Source organism: Nasonia vitripennis, chromosome 4, assembly GCF_009193385.2.
Source record: "Nasonia vitripennis strain AsymCx chromosome 4, Nvit_psr_1.1, whole genome shotgun sequence".
NCBI lineage: Eukaryota > Metazoa > Arthropoda > Insecta > Hymenoptera > Pteromalidae > Nasonia > Nasonia vitripennis.
The window spans coordinates 20,991,024-21,014,710 of NC_045760.1; the positions used below are offsets into that span (position 1 = coordinate 20,991,024).

General features: G+C 45.1%; 1 protein-coding gene across 11 annotated transcripts in view; it reads left to right on the top strand.

Annotated features, from left to right (window-relative positions):
* The window catches only part of LOC100114473 (neuroligin 4), a 237,576-nt gene that overhangs the window by 60,372 nt on the left and 153,517 nt on the right, over positions 1-23,687 (top strand). For all 11 annotated transcript variants that reach the window (XM_016986595.3, XM_016986593.2, XM_031929371.2 and 8 more), the window contains exons 3-5: positions 9,941-10,497; positions 10,956-11,108; positions 11,808-11,983. In XM_016986595.3, the coding sequence (XP_016842084.1) occupies positions 10,376-10,497; positions 10,956-11,108; positions 11,808-11,983 (451 nt within the window). In that variant the 5' untranslated portion in view covers positions 9,941-10,375. The remainder of the gene's footprint in view (positions 1-9,940; positions 10,498-10,955; positions 11,109-11,807; positions 11,984-23,687) is intronic.

Sequence of the window (23,687 nt, forward strand, 5' to 3'; positions counted from 1 at the left end):
TAATTCAAATATGTCTGAACGGAAGCACGGGAAAGGTCCGAGTAGGCGATAATGTATCAGAACCCTTCATGATACGCGATGGTTTAAAATAAGGGGATGGGCTCTCTACGGTGCTGTTCAACTTAACGTTAGAGTATGCCGTTAGAAAAATGCAGGTTAGCCAGCTGGCGCAACGCTTAATGGAACAACGCAGATACTAGGCTACGCAGATGATTTGGATATACGGGGGAATTGTAGGGAAACGGTAGCAAGAAACGCGGAAATCTTCATAAAAGCGGTGGAGTATACAGGGTTAGAAGTGAGTGAATCAAAAACAAAGTACATGATTGTGGATAAGCTAGGCATCTGCAGAGAGGAGGAAGATCTCAGAGTTGGGAGTTTACTTTTGAAAAGGTTAGCGAATTCAGGTATCTGGGTACGACCATAAATGATAAAAATGAGATTAATGTCGAAATAAATAAGAGACTCCATTCGGGTAATGCTTGCTTCTACGCCGTGAGTAATTTACTTAAGTCGAGGCTGTTGTCTAAAAACGTTAAAATAAGAATATACAGGACAATAATACTGCCGGTGGTTCTGTACGGGTGCGAAACGTGGGCTCTCACTAAGCAGGCGGACAACCGTTTTAGGGTATTTGAAAATAAAGTCTTGCGAAAAATATACGGGCCGCAGAAAGATGAGGAAACCGGGGAATGGAGGAGACTACACAATGATGAGTTACACAATCTGGACGCGTCACCAAATATTAACAGAATAATAAAATCGCGCAGATTGGGATGGGCAGGGCACTTAGCGAGAATGGGAGACGACCGTACGGCAGCGCGTGTCATGAAGGGCAGGCCGATGGTAACGCGACCTCTAGGTAGACCTAGACGTAGATGGGAGGACAACGTAAAAGCGGATCTAGTAGAAATAGGACGGGTGGATGTCGATCGGAGAGGTGCATCTTGGGTGGGGTTGACACATGATAGGGCAGCGTGGAAGGCTTGCGTAGATGAGGCGATGAACTTTCGAGTTCCCAATGCCATGTAAAAAAAAAAAAAAAAAAAAAAAATTATCCATTATTTTCTCTTTTTTTTGACGATAGATCTTGCTACTCAATTTTCTTTTTGTGCTCATCTTATCTTATTAATGTCTTGAAAAAAGAGTACAATATATTCAAAGTTTTAGGTTACGGAATCAATTGCTCCAAACTTAATCAAAACTTTTGTTATTGCAGTCGTTTACAAACACTTTCAAAAACTTTATTTACTAACTATTCACTCTGTTTGAGCCGTTTATAATTCATATTTCGCGCCTGATTAGCTTCGCCGATAATAACCCGTTCGTAGAAGCGCTGTACTCTAGCCTGATCACGTGATCGATTGGTGCTTCGAAGGAGACTACGCGCGCACTGGTCTCGGCCATATAATTCACGGACCGTCGACGCGGCATCATCCTTCGGCTTTTCTCTGACTCCGCAAGCTTTTCGACGATACTGATCTCGAGTCAAGTTAAATAGTTGTTAAGTTAGCATCAGTCTAGTGAATAAACAGTGTTCGTTTATTGAAATTAAAAGGTGTTTTGCCTAGCTGCCCGCCACTTCCTTCGCTTCTCTCCTCGTCCAACCTTTTGATCATAATCCTGCTGAGCCTTTCCTGGTCTTGCTGAACCCAGGCAAGAGCAACTACACACTCACTATTAATTATACTTTTATTGTTTCAAACTGCGCTATAGAAACAATTTCCGAATTTCGGAGCAGCATGCCACATGATCGCGACGATGACCGACGGTTAGACCATATTATGCTTGTGTGTGTGCTGCGTGCTCATGTATACACTTCCTTTCTCTCTCTCCCTACCATTCTCTCTTACTATATTTATCTTTCTCACTTGCACTGTAGTAATGAAACTTTTTTTTCTAGTTCACGCACTAAGTATTTAGCATAAAATTTCGTAGGAGACAAAGTAATGAAGTAGTTTTGTTTATTATTATAAATATTATTATAAATACGAAAAAAGGTTATGTTCGTATTATAGCCCTACGCTTAAGGTACCGTAAACTTATTGTAAGCTTACAATTTTTTAACATGAAACTTATTTTTACTTACTGATAGTAGCTTAACGTTATTAAGCTAGCTAACTCGGTAGGTTATTTCTGTACCAGGGAAGATGATGTACTTATAAGTCCTTATTAAAAGAAGCGCCGCTCCGCAGTTTAATATCTGCGAAAGTTGCTTAAGAAAAGGGTAAAACTCTCGACTAGCGACTAATCATGCAGCGGTAGTATTAATAAAGTTTGGCTTATATTGTACGCCCGAAATCAACTTTTACGGCAGAGGAAAAATAAAAAAGATAACGATTCGTTCTCTGTTTTATGATGATTTGTGCAGCAGCTGACTATAATAGCCCATGTTATATTACACTGTTGAAAAATAGTATATTACGATACGTGTGACTTAAATGATTCTTTTTTACACGGCGCTTAGCTTAACTGTGCCGTGTAAAACTGAACCATTTAAGTCAAGAGTATCGTATAAAATGTTATAGCACAGATTGCTAAAGTCCGCAAGTCTCGCCTATTCGTGACTAAAGTAGTCCTTATTTGTACCGTGAGATTAGCGCACGAGCGTAGCGAGTGTGATAAACACGGTGCAAAAAAGGAATACTTTAGTCACAAATAGGCGTGACTTAACAGCGGATTTTAGCCCCACTGTGCTATAAAGTGTATTTTTGTCAAGTTTAAATTTTACGTCGTAGAAATAACAACTTCTTTCGTTTAAAAACTGTATTTATGTGACACATCTTATGATAAGTAAAATCAATCTCCTCGATTTTTATTTCGATATTTATAGAGCACGTAATTGTATGCCAAATATCATATCAACAACAGTATTTTTGAAATTTTGCATCATTTATAAATCTTAATAAGCTCAAAAATTGAAAAAAGTCATGAAACCTTAAAATAGAATAGAACCCTCTACTCGAATCGACGAAAAACAATACCGAAGTGACGGTGTAGATTTTTCCGTTCTGTGTCGATCTACTCTCCAGCCCTCGTAAAAATAAATCAAGCCGAAGGATGAAACAGAAGCTATAATTGCAGTACTTTCGACGGCAACTCGTCAAAAGTTAATACTATCCATATTTACAACTTTGCCTTTGCGTAGCATTGTGTCATCCGCCGCGCAAATTGCACCGTAGTTCCGACTGTGAGAGCTTGCTTGAACGAACGAACGAACGAACGAACGAACGAGCGAGCGAACGAACGCAAAAGTCGCCTTGGCGTACAGCGTAATTGCTCACTCGAACGCGCGGTTCGCCCTCGTTGAGCGAAATTTTTTTGTATTCGCAGAGCTCTCCCTCGCGTTTTGAACACTGGAATTTTCCTCGCCGGTGACGTGGCCAATGTCGTCGCGCCAGTGCATGAATATAGTAAAGTCTCGGTTTGGGTATGTCAAAAGTCAAGATTCGCTTTCTCTTTTGCAAACGCGCGGCATTTTGAAAAATGCGAAATCTCACCCGAATCAAAACCGAGCATAATGAAAAGCAGAGCCGGATCTGGAGGAAGAGACGCGGAAGATATCTTGGCTCTCGGACTTTCTTGGCCCAGAAGTCTGCGAGCTATGACTTCATTTTCCGGCAAGAAACATCCCACGCGAGAAGAAGCGAAAATGAGGTGGCTGCCCTACAACGCGACGAGAGCAGCGGACGAGCCTAGACTCACGCAGAAGTGTGACGAATAAACGAATATAGAGCACGTGTGTGGCTGTGGGATGCGGAGACTTTTCACTACCAAAACGAGAGTGTTAAAATATAGAGCACGAGTCGCCGGGGCGGCAGATGTAAATGAAATAGGACTAATGACCTCCTTGCTTTTTCGGCTTCTTCTTCCATATTTTCTGTGCCAAGCTAGCTGCTTGTTACCCTGGATATACGCGAATTTTCAGTTTTCCTGTAATCTGCACACCTCTACAGAATGTAATTGCTGCTGGTTCTTATTTGCATAATTCGAAATTTCCTTTGCTTCTCTTAGCACTATATGGTTGTACCGCGCTCATGCTCTTTTCATGTTCTGGTATATTTTAGTATACACTGTTTCGCGAAGAGACTATAATTAGGTTTCTCAACGCATTCACCGTTTAATTGATAATCGGCAAAAATCTTGATGATCTGAAAGTAGGCTGAGCAAACAATTTCAGTAGAGATGAGCAAATAGGTACGGACGCCAAAAGATCCGTGAATAAGCGGAAATTCCGTTTACCCAGAAAAGAGTATTTAAATATAGAACAAAAGTGAGATAAAAGGAACTAACGACCTCAGCTCTAGTAGCGCTACTTTTTTCATATTATTCAGTTTACCGGGTTTGCTTTCATCGGAGATTTGTGGCAAGATGCGCGAGGTAGAGGTGACCTTTTGTAATCAGGAGGAACGGGTATTTTCGGCTCCAAAAGGATATCAGAATTATCCTAGTGAACTTCATGAAACAATTTCTATATCCGCTTATTGTACAAGTGGCACAATTTTAACTGTCATGTTTCAAGCTCATTCGCCGCAAAGCATGCAAAATTATAAGCTATTTATCCTCTTATTAATATTTTATATTCCTCATAACCTAGAATCGAGGCATTAATAACAGCCTCTCTGATTATAAACTATTTATCAACAATATGATATTATACTATAGTTGTGTGTTCATTCTAAATCTGTACCTATAACAACTTTGGTATAAACTATAATAATTTGTGCAATGAAAATCCAACAGCCCTCTAAAACATACAAATTGTCCAGATTCAATGTCCGGTGTAGTTGTTAATTCGCACTTGAGGGTTCAATTTGCCAATTTTGGTAATTTAATTAATGTTGGCGCTATTATGGAATTTTCTTCTCGCGCAACTCTGCTTTTTCTGGATTGTGATTCATTGCAATAGTCATTCTTTATATTATATAAGATATAAAAGTCAATAAGATCTAAATTTTTAGGGGTGCTCATGTCAATCACACAGGGAAAAATAAAAATAGAAGTGTCTTGCATTGCGCGTAAATTAATAGTTAGAAGTTTTAATGTCCCATTTGACTTAGAAAGACCTAAAGTTTGGATAGAAATTATTAGACAGATTACATAAGCGTATATAGAAAAAAAATGGCTGAGTCCCGTAGAATAACTTTTGACACTCCCATAAAATAAACAATTCTCTTATTAACTATATAGCTTTTGCTACAATAAATTAAAAATGCTGACTGGCCTCGAAGTGTGTTCAATAGACCACAAATACACACGTAGTAATCGATCTAAAGTGACTCCATCTGTTATCGAAAGCTGGAAACATTAAATTATCTATTCCAAAGAAATCGGTCAATACAAAACGAGCTGAAAACATACGAAAATCCCATCGATAGCTCGTCTTGAAATTATATACGTCAAATTTTCTTATCTCAGAGAGAGAGAAAGAGAGCTTGGGGATCTTGAATTTGTGCGGTTCGGTCTATTTTGCCGGTCGATCGAGGCCAAGCCAGATATCCATTGTATTCTCAGAGTCGCTCGCCGACAGAAGAAGCCACTTCCAAACCACTTTCCGATACTACAATTCGATACACCGTTCTCGCCCTGGTCCATATGTGTGAAACTGTACAGCGTCTCGGGGTCAGCGCGATACTCAGAAATTGATTTCGCGTGGAGGAAGCGAGAGAGAAAGACCGAGCATATGTACTTGCTTGCGCCTTGCGACGATTTATAGCCGTCGTCGCTGTCATCGTTACCGCGAGCAATCGCCATCGTTATGTTCCAGCGCCATTAGTCGCACACTCGTGTCTTTGGTTCAAGGGTAAAACGAATCATACGCACTCACGCACATCAGCGGTCCTGATCACTCGAGTCTTTTTACTTCAGTCGCAGTATACATCGAAACTAAAATAAGCATCGTACACTGGGCTCGCGTAACACCTTGAATACACGAGAGAACAAGGTTTCATTAGCTATGCTGAAAGCGGTTATTAGAGGTATACCGGTATCTTTCATTAATGCATCCGCTGTTAAATATTTAGCTCTATGCGGGCAAAATTACCAGCACGAGCCATCTCCCCGGCAGCTCGGCGCGTAAGCCTTTGAACCGATGTATATATAGAGCTTTCTGGAAAATTTTAAAGGTTCATTACTTCGAATTTCGCGAAAATCGGACTATAACAGCGGCTAAAACAAGCGAGATTTTGCCTCGACAATTTTCCTCAAAGAAGCATTGTTGCGCTTGCATAGACTTTCTCTATTTTTCCCTCTCGGAAAATGGATAGCGCAACGAAAACTCGGCTCGCATTAGCGCTCGCCAGGCTGACATAGCATCAGCATAACTTTGCGTAATTGCGCGCAATAAGCGTTTGCACTAGCGCTTGATACGCTCGGTTTCCAATAATCGCGACGTAGGACAGGATAGGGACTGGACAGAGAGAGAGAGAGAGAGAGAGAGAGAGAGACGGAGGCGCCGGTTAATGAAGCAGCCGCCACTGTGGCGTAGCGTCCGAACTTCGGCCGGGCCGCGATAGGACGATTAATGAACTCGGACACGCGTGCATTATACACGCGGCGCACGTATGACTTATAGGACGGACGGATTTACGATGCGAGGGATGACTATGCCGTTGTAGAGTGGCTGTGTGTGCTCGAGCCTCCGTGACGAGGTTTCCGCACTCGACCTCCTGCCGGTGACCCTCGACCCCTTCTTCTCCTTCTTCTACCCTGTGTGTGTGCCCATGCGGCTGTGTATATATGCATGTACAGCAGAGCCCTTTTACGACTCCCGGATTTTTTTTTCTCTATTTTTCCGCGGACTTTCTCCTCTCTTCTGCTGCTTTTTTTCAATTCTGCGGGAGCTGAGGGCTTAAGAATGAAGAGCGAGGAAATATTTTAAGATTTTTTGCTAGGCTTCGTGCTCCTTTTTCTTCGCCTGCTAAGCCGTACGTACTTTGAAGGTATAAATTATTAATTTTTTTGCACGCAGAGATTCCTATGAATAAACCACACACTCGTCGTGAATCAGCGATACCGATGAATTGTGGATTGTTTTACGCCACCAATATAGTTCTCGCAATAACTTGCTGCAGCGAGACCGTATAATCTCCGGCTCACTCGTCGGTGCATAACGAGCAGTATCAATTGTGACACAGAGGTAGTTAGAGAGAGAGAGAGAGAGAGAGCCGAATATAAAGGACGCGTCGTTCAAAGACAAGCGCAAGCTCGCGAAGTTGATACGGCCATGATAGGAATCGTTTTCGGATCATCGACCGTGCCGTAAACACGGCCATTCGAAATTATAGACGCCATCGAGCACGGCTGCAGCGACTCGAGTTAGTGCCACGGCGGTAAAGGGGCCGCTGCTATGTGTGTATATATATATATATATATATATATATATATATAGCTGCGAATATGTTTGTGTAATATATATATATATATATATATATATAGCTGCGACCGAATCCCACGACGACACGAAGAGCCGGACCAACTACTCGCCTCGTCGCGCCGCGAATTGATAATGAACGCTCAAACGATGACGAGAGCACGTCTGAGATGTGTCTAGAGTTATTTTGGTTGGCGCTGTATCGCCGCCGTCGCGCTGTCCTTCAATTTCGAAAGCACGGTTCGGCCGGCGATGTTTTCTTTCCGCCATTTGACTTATTCTCCCTCATTGTCAGTCTAGCACGAAAGATATGACAGCTCCAATCCGGAAAATAAATTGCAAGGAACAACAACAACTACAATAGTAAAGGGAGAGAGAGAGGGAGAGAGCTGCAACTGAGAAAAAAGTATCAGCCCGCCAGCAGAGCGCAGGTGTACCGCGACGTCCCGTTGTCTCAAGAAAGCTCTCGCTCGGGAGCACTTCTTTCTCCCTCTCTCTCTCTTTCCCCTATTTTTGCGCAGTATGGCAACACCGAACGAGACGCCGTAACAAGCCGCGCCAGGTGGAGATGGATCGCCCCGGCGACGACGACGACGTTCTTGGCTCATTAGACAAAAAATACGCGACGTACAGTCTCGGGGTTTCCTTTTCCAGACGGGCGACAGCATGTTACGTATTATACAGTAGAGGTCGGGCGCATATCGCATGCCTCATTATTAACGCGCAACCTCTCGTTCCCCTCACGCAGAGACAGCGTCGCGATGAGGATATTTTTTTTTGACCACCCTCTGAGAAATTTGAGAGCGCGAATGCGGGGGCACGTATGCGTGGGTAACGTGGGCGCGCATGTACATGAAGCGAGGCTCTGCACGTTTTTGCTTGGTTTTTGGGTCATTATTTCGGTGTGCACGTACAGCGTTGCGAAAATAGCTGTAAAATAGAGGAATTCCGTCGCTGGACAATCGAGTTGATGCGCGAGGTTGGGGGGCACGGAATCAGAATACATTATTTTTGTATAATGGCTTGGTTCGTCGCAGAGTACTTTATAAGAGAACTTATAGTAGGATATAAAAAGATTCCTTGATTAAAAATCATGAAAATTGCAGAATTTTCCGAATTCAAGAACTTTGTATCTTTTTTCGTGATTTTTCCAACTTTTGACTAAATCAAGCATTTTTAACGCATTTTTAAATTGAATCTCTTCCTGCTCATTCATTCTGCCGTAATACATTTTCTGTTCGTGTCCTTATGTATTACATGTCCTTGAACAATGGCTAGTTTCCAACGAATTTGAGAGGCCGAGAAAACAGTGTCGTAAGGCACTTTTTCAGTGTTGGAACGTGGTTTTGCATTGTTCTAAACATGTACAATAAGAAAAAAAGTACTTTTTTCCCGTAGAATTCCCTGTATACTTTCAGTTAGTATAGGTACTTACGTAGGACCGAGAAAAGCTGTCGGGCTATGAATACACCTCGTACCTAAGACTCCACATATTCCAGGGGTCTATTCGCTCGTACATACGACAAATATAGTTGCCGAGTGCAAGCCTTCCAGGGCTGCACGTGTCACCGGCTGTTTATGCGCGCAAACCCTGCAGTGGCACCAGCTTTTTGTGGCGCATCCGAGAGCGGCGCTAATGCGCGCATATATGTACGCAGAGGCGTAACGATGGAATAGCTAGTCAGTTTCTTTGAGGCTCGCTTCCTTTTTTGCATAGCAAACGTTGCCTACCACCAGCACTGGCGCTTTTGCTCGTTATGCACGTATCGCTAACTGTGAAAACTGGGAAGAGCGCGAAAGCTGGAGTAAGTGTCTCATTTTTGACTTCCTTTTTCCCTGTTATTTGCGGGGTTATTTTTAATGAAGCCGTGCTTGTGACGGGAATCGCGACAATTTTGCTAAGTAGAGTTTGAATTTGAGGTACTCATTGATCGCAGACACTCGGTAGTGCATGTTAGTCAAGGATATAAGGCATTAAACGGGAAGGATACAACGCTTGCGCTATAAAGTTTCTTGCTCGGGACGCGCAAGTCCGTGTTACTTATTTTGTATAACATTCGAGTACATTGTAGGTCGAAAGTTTCCCGTCATCCCGAGATACGGGGTGATGTATTAGAAATTCGATTTGGGAGCTCGAGTATTCCTTTTTTGAAAGTGCATCAAGATATTAACTTTCCGAACTGTCATGTTTTATCGGCGAGTTGCAAGCGGGTAAACTTTATGTACCGGCGCCGCTCTGTTGTATATGCGCATACTTGCGCAAGCTTAGCATTTTTCCGCCGCGATGATCTTGACAGGACTTTTCTATTTTATTTTCCCTTGATAATGATGCGAGAAAAACTGTTGCCCATTTTGAAAGCAAGCAGGGATATTCAATTAAAATAACCTCTCATCCCGACTTAAAAAAATAAGAGACATAACTCTTCGGGTTAAAAAATGCTCGGGTTAAGCGACACGACAGCGCTTAATTGAAGCAAATCCGAAATAAAGCGTCCCCAGCTCCCTCCTTCGCTCGCAGACACACTCGAACGCTAATGAAAAACCGACTTCTTTCTGCCGCTGTTTCAGGAATTGGCAGCAGGAAGAGCCGACAGAGGCAGAGCCGCTCAATGAGAAGCGAAAAATCTAAGGATAAATCGGCGCAGAGGCACGAGATGCAACAGCGAAAGGAGCAGCAGCAGCAGCAGCGCCTTAATTGGATTAACCAACGGATAAGACATTCTGGAGTGCAGCTGGAGATCTAGAGCGGCAGAGGCACGAGAGCGAGAGAAAGTGCAAAAACAGAGCGAGAGAGAGAGGGGAAGAGCAGGAGAAAGGTAGATAAGGATAGGTGAGGTCGATTGGCTGTGCGGAGGTTAATGCGATCTCGCGGTGAAAGGGCGCAGTAGCGCGAGATGCAGAGCGCCGATCGGTAAGGTGGGTGGAGAGCGCGAGGAGGCTGGAGGAGCCGGACGCCGACGCCGAGGGGGCGCGGCCAGCGCCAACGGCACCCTCTGTTGCAGGATGGACGTGTTGCCGCTCTGGCTGCTGCTGCCGATCATGATGATTCTCATCCTGATGGCGCCGCAGCCGACGCAGGCTCTCGCCACCAGGAGTAAGCTCAATCCTCGCGTCGTTCAGACCAGGTGAGTACGACACCTCGATCTTCTCTACTTTTAACTATGTGTATCAAATTAGTGCATTAATTGAGAACTGAACATTTTAAAAATTATAATTCCATTCCTTTCCCACACACAAAAAGGGCCTATTTTTCTTGCTCTTGTCAAAAATAAAGCGCGGTGTGCACCAATAAAGGGGGATGACTTTTTCAGACTCGGGTGATGATTTGTGCGCTCGTGCTCAAATAATCGCCCTCGCTAGGAAAAGCCAATCCCCCCCCCCTCCTAGTTGCACAGTGTACGATTAAAATTGTCTGTTGATAAAAGTGAAAATCTCACATTTTTCCTACTTCCTATACGGCCATCTCACCTCACAGAGATCCCAGAAAATTTTTTAACGAACGGACTTTTCATTTTTCAAGCGTGCCAGCTCGGGCGTCGATCGTTCCCAATTAACCTTTGCCACCTTTTTTGTTGCTCCGCAGGTACGGCAAGATCCAGGGCCTCGTCCTGTCGTTCGAGAACACGAGGCACCTGAAGCCGATCGACGTGTACCTCGGGGTGCCGTACGCGACGCCGCCAACCGGCGGCAATCGCTTCTCGCCGACGCGAGCGCTGAGCCCCTGGGACGGAAACAAGTGAGTCATTTATCATACACACCTCCGTCCTTCCTTCCTTCCTTCCTACGTGTCGTTTTTTTCCTCTCCCCCTCTCTTCGAGGCTCTTACGCCGCGTGCAGAAAGGGGGACTTTTTTCTCGTCCGGTTTCCTTCTTCCTTTAAAAGGGCCGCGGCGGTAGGTTATTGATGGTGGAAGTAAATTTTTTGGAACAACGCGCAGCCAGCCGCGGCGGTAGTTGAGATTTTGTTCGCCGGAGGAGCCGAGTGAATGTAGCAGTGTAGCTCATTTTTAATGCCGGGCAAAAAAGGAATGTTTAAAAATTCATTTGACATTCCCGGACGCCCCTCGTTTTTTCTTCCGCGCGTAATTGTTGAAGCGTAGCTTTCGCGGAGATTGATGATCCTTCGACGCGGTCTTCGACGGCCTAGGGAAATCGTTCCGGAAGAATTTTACAAATGATAGAGGCGCTCACAACAGATTACGCCGCATCGTTCTATCAGCGTCGCGTCTCATTCGCATTTGGGGAATAAAATTACACGCTCGCGCAGATTTCAGCATAGTGTAAACGAAAAACAGTGGAGACTTTCGCGCGGCGAAGTTCGATGGAGGGTCTCGAGCTTCCAATCAGGCCGCATGATTCATAATCCCCGGGAACAAAGCGCAGGGGAGACTGGAAACGAATGCCCGAGTGCATAAATGCCCGGGCATGAATTGCAGATTGGCGGAGAAGCTGGGCCCTGTCTGCCCGCAGAAACTGCCGGACATCTCGGACGAGAAGGAAGCGCTCGATCGCATGCCCAGGGGCAGGCTCGAGTACCTAAAGAGGATACTGCCGCATCTGCGCAATCAGAGCGAGGACTGTCTTTACCTCAATATCTACGCTCCCGCCATGGGTAAGTCGTTATACACAGTTACATATACCTGTGTAGTATAATATACACCCGCTATACTTCGTAAGCTATATACATATATATATATATGTGTGTGTGTGCGTGCGTGTGTGTGTGTGTACATATATAGGGTCAGACTGAGAGTCCAATCGTGTGATATTTATGAGGCGGAAATCGACGAATTTATTGCGGAAATTGATTACGAGCGGCATCCTTTAAAACGCTACATTTTAGCTATTTCCGATCAACAATTGGTCTGCGCATCCCACTTTTGTCCGTTTATCCACGGAAAAAAATGGTTTGTAACAGTAACAAAGCGCTTGGCAAAATACTCGCTAACTATATTTTTGGTTAACCTATTACCAAGAACTTGATAAATTTTACCAAAAAAGCAAGTAACCTGCCAATTTTTTTATTATACTTACCAAATACTTGGTAAGATTGACCAAAAATACAGTTGGTGCGTATTTTGCCAAGCGCTTTCTTACTGTTACCAAACTTTTTTTTACGTGTCGGTATTTTATAATAAACTTGATTTATACAAAGTGAAGTGCAGTGCACAAAATTTCGGCGGTTCGTCAGTAAAAATTGAATCGACCAACGCGTGGTATGTTTCTTGAAATCAAAATATCAATACATTACTCAGTGCTGCGAATGTGTTTATCAAAAATTCACGAGAATTCGCATGAGGAATCGGAGTGATTATAATGTATCTCTTGCTCGCTCGAGTCAATTTGTCGTGCAGCGCGATGCCGTCGATTACACGTTTTAATTTTCAAATTAGCCACGCGGCGTCTAATCGCAATTTCAAAACTCGCGCGTCCCTTGTCCCCAACTCAAGTCCCTCTGCGAATTTAGCACATCCCGGAAATCGCGAGACCCACACTATGCGGCGCTCATATCGATTTATCGATTAGCCAATAGCACTGCTCTCTAGGGCCATTTCGCGCCGCCGTGAACCGATGTATATTACTACGTCACTCCGTCAGAGCTCGCCGGCTAATGCATCGAGCGCAGCCAGCTCTCAGACCTCGATTTCGTGATCGCTTTTCTTCTGCGCGTTAAATTCATCATTCGTTAAACCGATGCATACCGATTAACGATCGATGTTTCGCAACGTCTGCCTCGCATAAGGCCCAAATTATGCAGTAAGTTGTTCATCAGTTTTAACAATGATAAACTTATTATGTACCCATCTTTTATACTCGCCAATGTACGATTTTTTCGATGCAATATAAACAAAAATTGGACCCCGCTTGATCGGACGAGCGTAATATATCAAGGCAGTTCCCGAATTCGCTTTCCTAAACTTTTACCGCATGTATGACCGATAAGCCTTTTCCACATGCATCCGAAAGCAGCGATGCGTTAAATTTTTACGGTAAAACTTTTTTATCCACATTGTTGCTCGTATTAAGCCACAAAGTCGTGATCTATGTTATGTTGTAAATTTTGTCCGCGAGTCGCCGTAAATTTAACGAATTGATCGCTGAACGAAACATCTGACTCACCTTCCCATCCGTATTGCGTTGTGTCTTTGACTCTTAGTCTAGACGCTCAGCTCGCGTAATTATCAGTGAAGGGTATAGGACTGAGAGAGAGAGAGAGAAGGAGAGAGAGAGAGAGAGAGAGAGAGAGAGAGAGAGAGAGAGAGAGAGACAGCCTTCGATAATCGTCTTTGTGACACACGCGTCGCAGAGCTTTGACTGGCGCGTCCTCGCCGCGGTGCTTCCCCTTGTGACAGTGTGCGTAGTTGCGTACACAGCGATTGCGCGCGGCAGCCTCGTCCCTGCGTGCATTCATCGCCGCCCACAGCGTTTCCAATTGTGTCACACCGCCGCAGGAATTATACTAAAGCTCGAAGCTCGTGTCTCTGGCTCCGATGTAGCAGACTCAATGTGCAGTGTGCACCCGCGGCGCTAGTTGATTCTGGTGGAAAGTTTCTTCAATAATTCGAGCACTCTGACTGGGGCGTTTTGAAAAATGTTCCTCCAGAATTCGTTACTACCGAGAGCCGGTTTCCATTTTCCGTGTAGTATACCCGGGGATACAAGTTATTGCGATGCAATATTAATGCTGATATTCTTCGCTGGCTGTAGTCGGAGGCATATTGGAAATCGTTATATCATAATACCATACGCGACGTATAATAATGTCACAGACACACACATAACGCCTCTAATCTGCGTGGTAATGCAGCCTGCAGTCTTGTGTCCGAACATGGCCGAAGGCCAAGACACAAGGCCGAAGAAAGCAGGAACTGCCTATCGGTAAGGAAGTGCGCGAGCCGAGGACGGCTCGCCTCAAAGGGGGGTGGTGTCACAGACGCACACGTCTGCAACGCGAGCAGCGAAGACGAGTCAGAGATAAGAGTCCGCCGAGCCGTACTACGATGCATAGCGTCCGAATGCATCGTAAACGTTAGCTCAGTGGTTAGAGCTCCCGCTTGTTAATCTCGGGGTCCGCGGTTCAATCCCGCGTCTACTCCTTTTCGCTTTCCGATTCGTCTCCTCTCCGTCCGTTACAGTAATAGCACACTCGTCTCATTTGCGTTCGGAGCACGAGCCAACATGAATATATTCAATAAACGCATGCGCGCGGGCTCTTCCTCGAAATTTACGATGAATGCTTATTACATAGCAGCGCCAGCGGATGATTTTCGCTGCAGCGATGAAACTTTTCGAGCACGCGCGGCGCGCTCTCCTCTCAATAAAAGAATCCCCATCGATTTTTTCCACGCACTCGCATCGTGCCCCTTCTCTTCTGCCAAAAGCTTCGAACGTAATACACTCTCTATGCTAAGAGGCCGGCAGCAGTTCCGCAAAGAGAAAACCCTCGCCCGGCGAGATATGTGAAAAACTTTCTTACATATTAAACTTTTACCTCCGCGAAAATATGCCAACTCCGCGCGAGCTCACGCCGGAAAACAAAACCTCCATCGAGTTATTTTTATACGAAGCGAAAAATAATCCGAGCGAGCGTAAATTGTAATCTCGCGAAAAAATGCGCGACGCTTTGAAAGAGCTACACTCTGTTTGCGCGCGTGTGCGAGAGAGCACGACTGTCGAAAATTTCAATAAATTTCAATATGCCGCGGCTTGCCCGCAGTGCGCGCGTAGCGCAAAAACGTTTCGCCGTCCGATGGAAAAACAAAACAAACGAAAAAACCGAGCGCGCATATACGAGGACCATCGACGAGCCTACTTCTCATCGAGTTATTCAAACTCTCGGATCGCCGAATCGCTCGAGTGTTATTCAGCCAGGATTTAGCCGCTTGCGGATTAAAAATGAAATCTAAAAGCGAGTCGCCGATATGTATATATGTGCGCGCACGCGTAAATATTTGACTCGCTTCTCTTTTTCTTACAGCGGCGGCCGGCCCTGTAAACTGCAGACCGTCGCATATGCGCTGCGCGTATAAGGTTCTTAAAGCGCGTTCTTTAGTTTTTAATCGGATTTGCGGGAATTGAGATCCCAACGTGTATTTTTATACCCGGAAGAGGAGACTCCCCGGTCGTACGGCTCGCTTCTGCACTTATGGAAACTTGACGAAGTCCTCTACTTCTTCGTCTCGCAGTCTCATCGCTTTCCCATTTTACTTCCTGGAATGCGAGATATAGCAGCGAATAAAGAGGTATGATAATGGGGAAATTTTATTTTTAAATAAAACGCCCTTGTAAAGGGTTTTGATTGCGCTGACTACATAATCTTCATTTTTTTAAAAGCTTTTTTTCACGGCGAACCTCTGGCTCTGTGAATGTTTGCGTCTCTTTGTGTACATTAAATTCACGCGGTGTTTTGACTCGTCGCTCGGAATTTTTAATGGAAATTTATTCGCCTCTGCGCTTTTGCATAAAATGTGCATCGATTTAGCTCGGATTAAACGTCCTTATGCTGCATGTGGTTGCTCTAGGAAGCAGTGTCGCGGACGGAGTTCGCGCCTCTAATTAAAAATTACTAAAATTTATTTAAATTAATAATAACAAATTCAAGCTAAAAATCGATTAAGACTGAAATGACAAAGCGAAAAAAACTACTATAATCGGAAAGAAAACTAAAATTAAAACTCTAAAATTTAATCAAAAATGCAGAAGATATATTTGACAAAAACTCTACAAGGCGAAGCTCTCAGCTCTGTGGACAACGCTTGCCCCCGTAAAGTCCTTGAAACACGGCTTCCCCTTCCCGGGTCTCTGTTTTTCTAGCCCGATTCATTTGCATCGCCAGAACTGACACATCTCAAATCGCGAACTTTTCCATCCGCGAAAAGCCATAAAATCCGGACTGTGACGCGCGCGCTCTCCTCGCTCAGAACCCGACTCCGCGCCAAGCACAGCGCTGGGCTGTAAATGCCACGACGCGAACAAAGACCCTTTTTTTCACGATCGCACACGTGCTACGCAGTCCTCACATTTTCGAGCCCTGCACTCTTACCGCATTCACTCTGGCTTTCGCCTGCGACGCCGGAAAAACCTCTTGAGGAGAAAATCTACGCCAGAAACAGCGCTTATACATAAAAAGTCCTTATTCTAAACGCACGCAAACTCATTATCGACCATAAATCTAGAGACTAATATTCCCACCCGTACGCTCGGTCGACCGAAACGTAGAACAACGACTCCATACTTTCTCTTCATGGCAGTCGATCGGGACACCATGCTCCCAACAAGCTTCGCTTGTCTTAGTGCAGCATGTGACACTGTTTTGTAGGCCCCTTAAATTCGTCGAAAAATAGTCATTGTTAAACGTCATGAAAATATATAACGGTAGAATGAGAGTACGGAAAAAGAGCTTCAATTTAAAAAAAATGCATTGTAAACGCTTGATTTGGTCTAAAGTTACCTGCAATTGAAAATATGGAAAAATCATTTTTCTGTATCATGAAAAATCCGAACACCAATATAGAAGTAAATAGTGTCACGGGCGCCGCGGCTTCGTCTGCTTCTCAAACTCGCCTTCGTGAATTGCGGAACATGATTTTGCATGGTTCTAAACATGTACAATAAGAAAATAAATGATCCGGCCGCGTGTCCCAACAATTTTTTTTTCGGTTACTCCAACCAGAAAATGGTATTTTTCCCGTAGAATTCCACATATACTTGAGCTTTTTTGAAGTTTGATGCACAAAAGTGTTTGAAACTGAAATTTTGCCCATACCGCGCAAATCATTTCTGTCGATGTGGCAGCTGGTGCAGTTCGTTTTATTTCCGAATACAGTTGTTCGCGTAGTATGCGTCTTTAGAATAAGAATGCGTATGGCATAGCATGGTTTGATTCTCGCGCCTCTCGGGGACATTTAATTATGGCGCTCGAAGAAAAAAGAGCGCATGCGTAAGCTTTATGTGGCGTGAATTCGATCAGCGCGCGCGAGAGCGGCAGTTGCGTTTCGGCATCGATCGAGTACCGTGATCCATAGCCTGGCTCAATGTAACGGATAGCCTTCGTTCACGAATATCTATAATTTCGATCAGACTCGCTTGTGTTATTCGAGTAAATTAACAAACTGAAAGTTAAGCTCTTATTACATTGCGTGGGCGAGACACGTGTGCTGTTATCGCATAGCGAGCTTTCGCTATGGATACCGGTAACGACGTTCCCAAAACGTCGGGTCCCTGTGACATGCTGGGTATCGCCACAGCGGACCATCACTATTGCTAGAACCAACACCTAACCAGAAAAGATGGTGGTTCGGCTTGATGTAGCGCACAAATAGCTTGCTATGGTTTTCCCTCAAAACTGTGAGGGTTTTTACGCCTAAGCAAGTTATTGTTTCATATCTAGCTAGTTTGTCCGCGAAATTGATGTGTTTTTTATTTCAAAAACATGTCGGCTCATTCCGATTCCTCTTCCATTATATAGACTCATATACTGATAAACTTTCAACCGTCCTTAATCATTATGTGCAACAGTTTATTTCTGTCGATGAGATGAATACGTTCAACACGAGTTACGTGTCATTTCACACTTATCGCACTGCCGGCATAACAATCTCGCGAATGTCGAGTACCTCTCGCGTAAAAGTCAAGAAAACGAAAGGCAATAACCGGACGCCTCCTTATAAAAGCGACGCCTCGCAGAAATGCAGGGGCAGGCGAAACAACGCCCGCGAGGCCCTTAAAACGCAAAAAGCGTCAAACGCTGAGACTTCCTTGGCGCAGAAAATATCAGCCTCTGCAGGCTTTCATTATATTCAGCGTCGTCGGGAGGGAAAATGGAAAATTTCGCGGCGGGTAGAAGAATAGAGCCGGGTGGCGGAAGCCTGAAAAATCCTAAAAGTGCAGAGCCCCCGCCACTCGCTAAAACAGAAAGCTGGCGCGGGAGTGAGAGAGCAGGACAAACAGAGGCGCGCGAGACACATTGCGGCGAAAAATAGCAGAGGGTTAAGGGGGAGGAGCGGCGACGAGTACACGCGAGGTAGAGGGAGAAGGCAATAGATAAGAGGCGCGAGGGGCGAGCGGAAATTGAACGGGTCGTCGTCGCCGAGAAAATCCGAGAAAACACATGGGGCTCAGCCGGCGCGCGGCGCCGTAGACTCTCGAGAGCAGGAGCAGCAGCAGCAGCCTATTGAATATCTGAAAATGTAAATCCCGAGAACGACGATGTGTGCGCGCGCCTAAAGCCCCAGCTCTCGAGCTTGTCCATTTGCTGTTTTACCATTTTACGAGGCGAATCCGCGTGCTCTAAATTTTTTAGAGGCCGAATTTTCGCTGCTGAAAATAGAGATGAGGTAGAGAGCGGAGAGGATGAGCTCAAGCACTCGCTCGCGCACATGCATGCATATACATGGCTACGTGTGTGCAGACGTATGTGCGATGCCAAAATGTTTGACTTCTTGCGGAGAGGCTCGAATGTGAGCAGAACGCCTGGGGAAGCGAGAGAGAAAGCTTTTATTGAGCTTTAAAGCTCTAGAAGCCGCTAATTGCCGGGCTTTTATTTAGCGGAAAGTCAAAGGCCCGACCGACGACGTAAAATATAAAAGAAGATGTCGCGGCGACGGGTTCGCGGGGAATTTCACTCTACTTCGTGAAAGTGAAAGTGTACAATCGAAAAATCGTCATAAAATGTTACCGGGGAGTAAAGGTACGTACGGTCGACGACTAATGAAGGCGACAGCGTCTTCGTTTTTTGCTTTTTAATGAACCGATGAAAATTCTCGGCGTACACGGAAAATCGATTTATGGGAAATTAAAATAGAATTCGCTTGGTCAATTGACGGCTATCAATTAAGCGCGAGTGAATTTATCCACGTGCGGCGGCCGACGCTGGTATATAGACACGAGCTACTGCGCCGATGAATTTTTTACTGCGCTCACCCGCCGCGAGCTCGACGACCGATTTATTCATCCATTGATCAGGTATAAAAATAAATAAATTATAACAGTGGCGTATTTTATCAGTGCCACGATAATGAACGTCATTGCAAATATAGGCTGTTGGATAGAGATACTTCTTTAATCAATGTCTTTTTATAAATACTCGTTTTTATATACTATGTATATAATATGTAGTTTTATACAGCTACTGCGACACGTCTAAGATCTTATCTCCGAGCGGTTTATTGCCACGTGCTGTTACTGCGAAATGCATCAACGAATATAACTACGCTTTTATAGCGACACTTTCACCATCCGCATCGGGAAAAATGAGTATAGAGGCGCGACGCACTTCCACGAGGCCTTCCCGATTCAGGCGACGAATGAAAAGAAGCGCGTGTCGGATATTTAAATCTTCTCCGAACAAACTTCCCCGCGCCTGATGATTCAACTTCCGATCAAATCTTCTTCCGCTGTGAGTCCTACAAAATGTCGAAAAAAGAGAGAGGCTATTCGCATCGTTTGATTGTGCCAGTGCGCGCGTCGGCCTTGCAAACCCTTGGATAAAAGCGCACGAAAAAATCCTTTCACGACCGAATTGGTGTAAAACGACAGCCGACCTCGTGTCACAGACGCACACGTCTGCAACGCGAGCAGCGAAGACGAGTCAGCGATAAGAGTCCGCCGAGCCGTACTACGATGCATAGCGTCCGAATGCATCGTAGACGTTAGCTCAGTGGTTAGAGCACAGGCCTCTGGTTCTCGGGTCCGCGAGTTCGAGTCCCGTCGTCTACTTTTTCGCTTTCGACTCTGTCTCCTTCCGTTTGTAACACTCGAGAGATCCGCGTCCATCAACATCGCGATCGTCTCCGCGGGAGCAAATCTTGGCGAGAGCAGACGCACAATGGCTGCTGCTGCCGTTGCAGCTCTGAGAAAGAGAGATGATGAAAGCGGTTTGACCCAGAATCCCTGTGTACATGCATGCGCGCGCGCTGGTGTGCGAGCGAACAATCGTCGCTTCGCGTGTGTGTGCGCCTCGTGTGCCAGCTCGTACAAGTCCGGGCGCATGATAACACACACTTCTTGGAGAGGTATGTAAGTAAGCGAGCGATTGTGGCGGAGGGGATTTTCCCGACTTTTGCCAAATTCCGGGCTACGTACATCTTTGATGCATGATGCTCAAATATATGTCGAGGATATCTCTCGGATTCACGCGTAATACGGGGGGTGCGGTGTGTATAGTGTATTTTGTGGAATTGCAGGTTTGTGAGCAAACTTGTTACAACTCGAACTCAGACTTAGCAGTATAATGTGCCTTATAAATGTAATATAGCAATCGCAGAATATCGAAAATCATGTTATTCTGCTTTCGCGTGAGCCGCTTTTGAATTCTCTTTGAAATGTGAATTTGTTTTGAATCAATAGCTAAAAATAAAAATTGACGGAAAACGAAAGCAGTATATTTGTAACTTAACTCATCCCGACATACGTCGCAGGTAGACGCGTCGGCACAGCCTATTTATCATAGAAGCTGGAGTGTAGGCCGGCGGCTCATTCGATTTATAGGAATCGAGTAGTGGGCGCCGCTTTTTTTCAATGAAACTACTTGTGAGAATTAAAGAGCGGCATTACAAGGCATGAGAGCTGAAGTGTCTTTCTTGTACTTATATAGGGAGCCACGCGAGCATCGTATCTACGGATACACGAGGTATACACTTGGCAAAAGTGGCCTAAGTTATTGAATAATTCCGAATTTGTTAATACTGCTCTTGACACGAGTTTTTCCTGAGTTACAAGTTTTGGCTCGTAACGCTTGAAAATGCGTTCAACGATCGTAACTATTATATGTGCTGTCGAATGCGAAGAAAGTGTTTATGGCGTGCAATGTGCATGTGTCAGGAATGAAGGGCTTGCTTTGTTTGCTGGTACTAGTCGAGCCGATTTTATGGTTTTCTTTGGAGCAAGTACCTGTAGATCGTCTCGAATTCATGCGAGTGACAACGATTAAAGTTTCGTAATTGATGGTTGCATAATATTTTCGAAGCATTCGGATACCCAACCACTCATAGCTCGTTCACGAAATCGATATCTCGATGAGAGCGCACTTTCCAATTCAAACGACCATATAAAATCTAATTCGCTGCACCCCAATAGAATCCACATGGGCGTATACTACCATACTACCATCGTCGTCTAACTTCCGAACATTACAGAAGCCCAGCCACGCCAGCGAGCGAGCCCAGAGAGTGAAGATTAAAAGTCGACGTACACGCACGCTCTAAACGGCAGTATGCGTCAACACTTGTATAGAAATAAATTAGGCAGATGATGTGCAGTCGCGCGCAGCATAGAGCGCCAGGTCGTGTACGAGTAAGTGCGATGTCTGGTCGGAGGGATGCCAGTGTTTTCGAGTGCGCCCAGTCTATTCGCACATACTCATATATATATATATATATATATATATATATATATATATATATATATATATATATACATACACATCTACACACGTACAGCAAGGTGGAATGCGCGCAACTATATGGCGGGACACTCGGCATATCCGTCCGCGAATGGCCTTCAGCTCCTATATAACGAGGGACGATAAAACCGAGCGCACGCCTTCGCGGCCTGAATTATATAAAACAGCGCGCGCACGAGGCGACGAGTCGAAGCTCGTTAAGGATTTTAACTGCCCTATGCTGGATCGCACGCGAGCTGAGTTTTGTTCGCGAACAGACTGGGACTGCTAATACTCTTATAATTGTGTTGTGGAGAGTGCTGGCTCATCCTATCCCAAGCGCGCGTGCGTGTATAAATGACGCACTTGGCGTAATAACGTCGTTGCAGGACGAGGTAGGTGCACACGCGTACACTTTGAAATCCCGGCGAGAGAAAACCTGTGCCGGCTCAGCGTGTAGCGCATTAATGAAGAGGTTGGGCCGTGCGTTTTATTCCTTGCGGCGAGCACGTGTCGGCCGGAGCAAATGACCGCGTTATCGTGTTTTCCTACTGACGATGCTCGCGTCTCGCTCTTTCTCTCCCCCTTGTCGCTGATTTTACCGAGCGGCAGCGGCGAAAGCAATAAATGCGCGCGCATCCGGCATCTTGCACGAGTTTTGAGTGAATATTTCAGCGACAATCGTAAAAATAACTTCTCGTTAAATCTCGTCCCAGTTACGTATACTTTTACGAGAGAACTTTGCAAAATGTTGGATCAGGGAAGAGTACGCGCGAGCGATTTTAAGAATCTTATTTATGGTCGATGAAGAGTGTGGCGATCGATTACAAATGTAACAATGTTTAGGAGGAGTAGGGCAAAACTCGTAAAAGATGCTGCTCGTAGCTTGTTGTTCGTGGAACATCCGCTTCAATAATCACTGATCCTTGAGAGAACGTCTCCTCGATGTAAATAATACAACGAATACAGAGAAGAGATTTGCCTAACAAGGCTCGAGCTTTCGTTATTAGAGATATTCGCCAAAGTATATCCTCCTCTCCTAGTTTCAATATATGCCCTGTACTATACTAAGGGATTACCGTCGACAAGGAGCTCTTGATACTCTGCTAACAACCTTGGAAATCAAACAGCTCTTCATTACAGACATATTTCGAGTAATCACTTATGCCACTCCATTCGTAGCTCCGGCTGTTTGCGCTCGCCCAAAAATTTTCCCGATGACCCCCTATAATATTACATTCTCCAACTTTCTAACACACTTTCGGGCAGTTGGCCTCAGTGCGCCTCGCGGAATCTCGTTGGGTTTCTCAAAATTCGATGATGGAGCGAGTTTTTCGCTGTACCTCTCGCGGTGCCAAGAAAAAGGCCTCGCAAGTTGCTCCGACGCGGAACTTCCATACTTGGGGGTGGGAAAAGGGACGCGGAACGTTTGCTCTTAAAATTGAGATTTCAAACAAAGTTTTCGAAAGTGAAATATCATTTCGCAGATGTGATACCTGCGCGCTGTTCCTTCGCCTGTTCTACTTGTCTGCGATGCTTCTCTTCGCACTTGTACAGCATTGTGCGGCATAGTTTCGCAGCGCAACTCAACTACACCGGCATTTGCCATTTGGACTAATAAAAAGTTGCATGGCTCCCCACTCGCGAAGAAGGAGAGTGAAATGCAATGGGCTCTTTGTTACGGCGCGCATATTGCCTATCAATGATTGCTCAACGGCAGCGAGTTTCTTACATCTCGTACGCGCGAAGCTTTATTTTTCATTCGGGCCGCCGACTGCAACGGGGCGTGCATGCATCTTGTTGCCCGTCACTCCGCGGGCATCTGCGTTATTCATATTTCATGTGTGTTTTGAGTGAATGCGTGCACCGGCTCCCGGTGTTCTTACTTCCTGCTTTTGCCGATTCAGCGTGTCGTTGCAAATTCATGAGAGAGCCG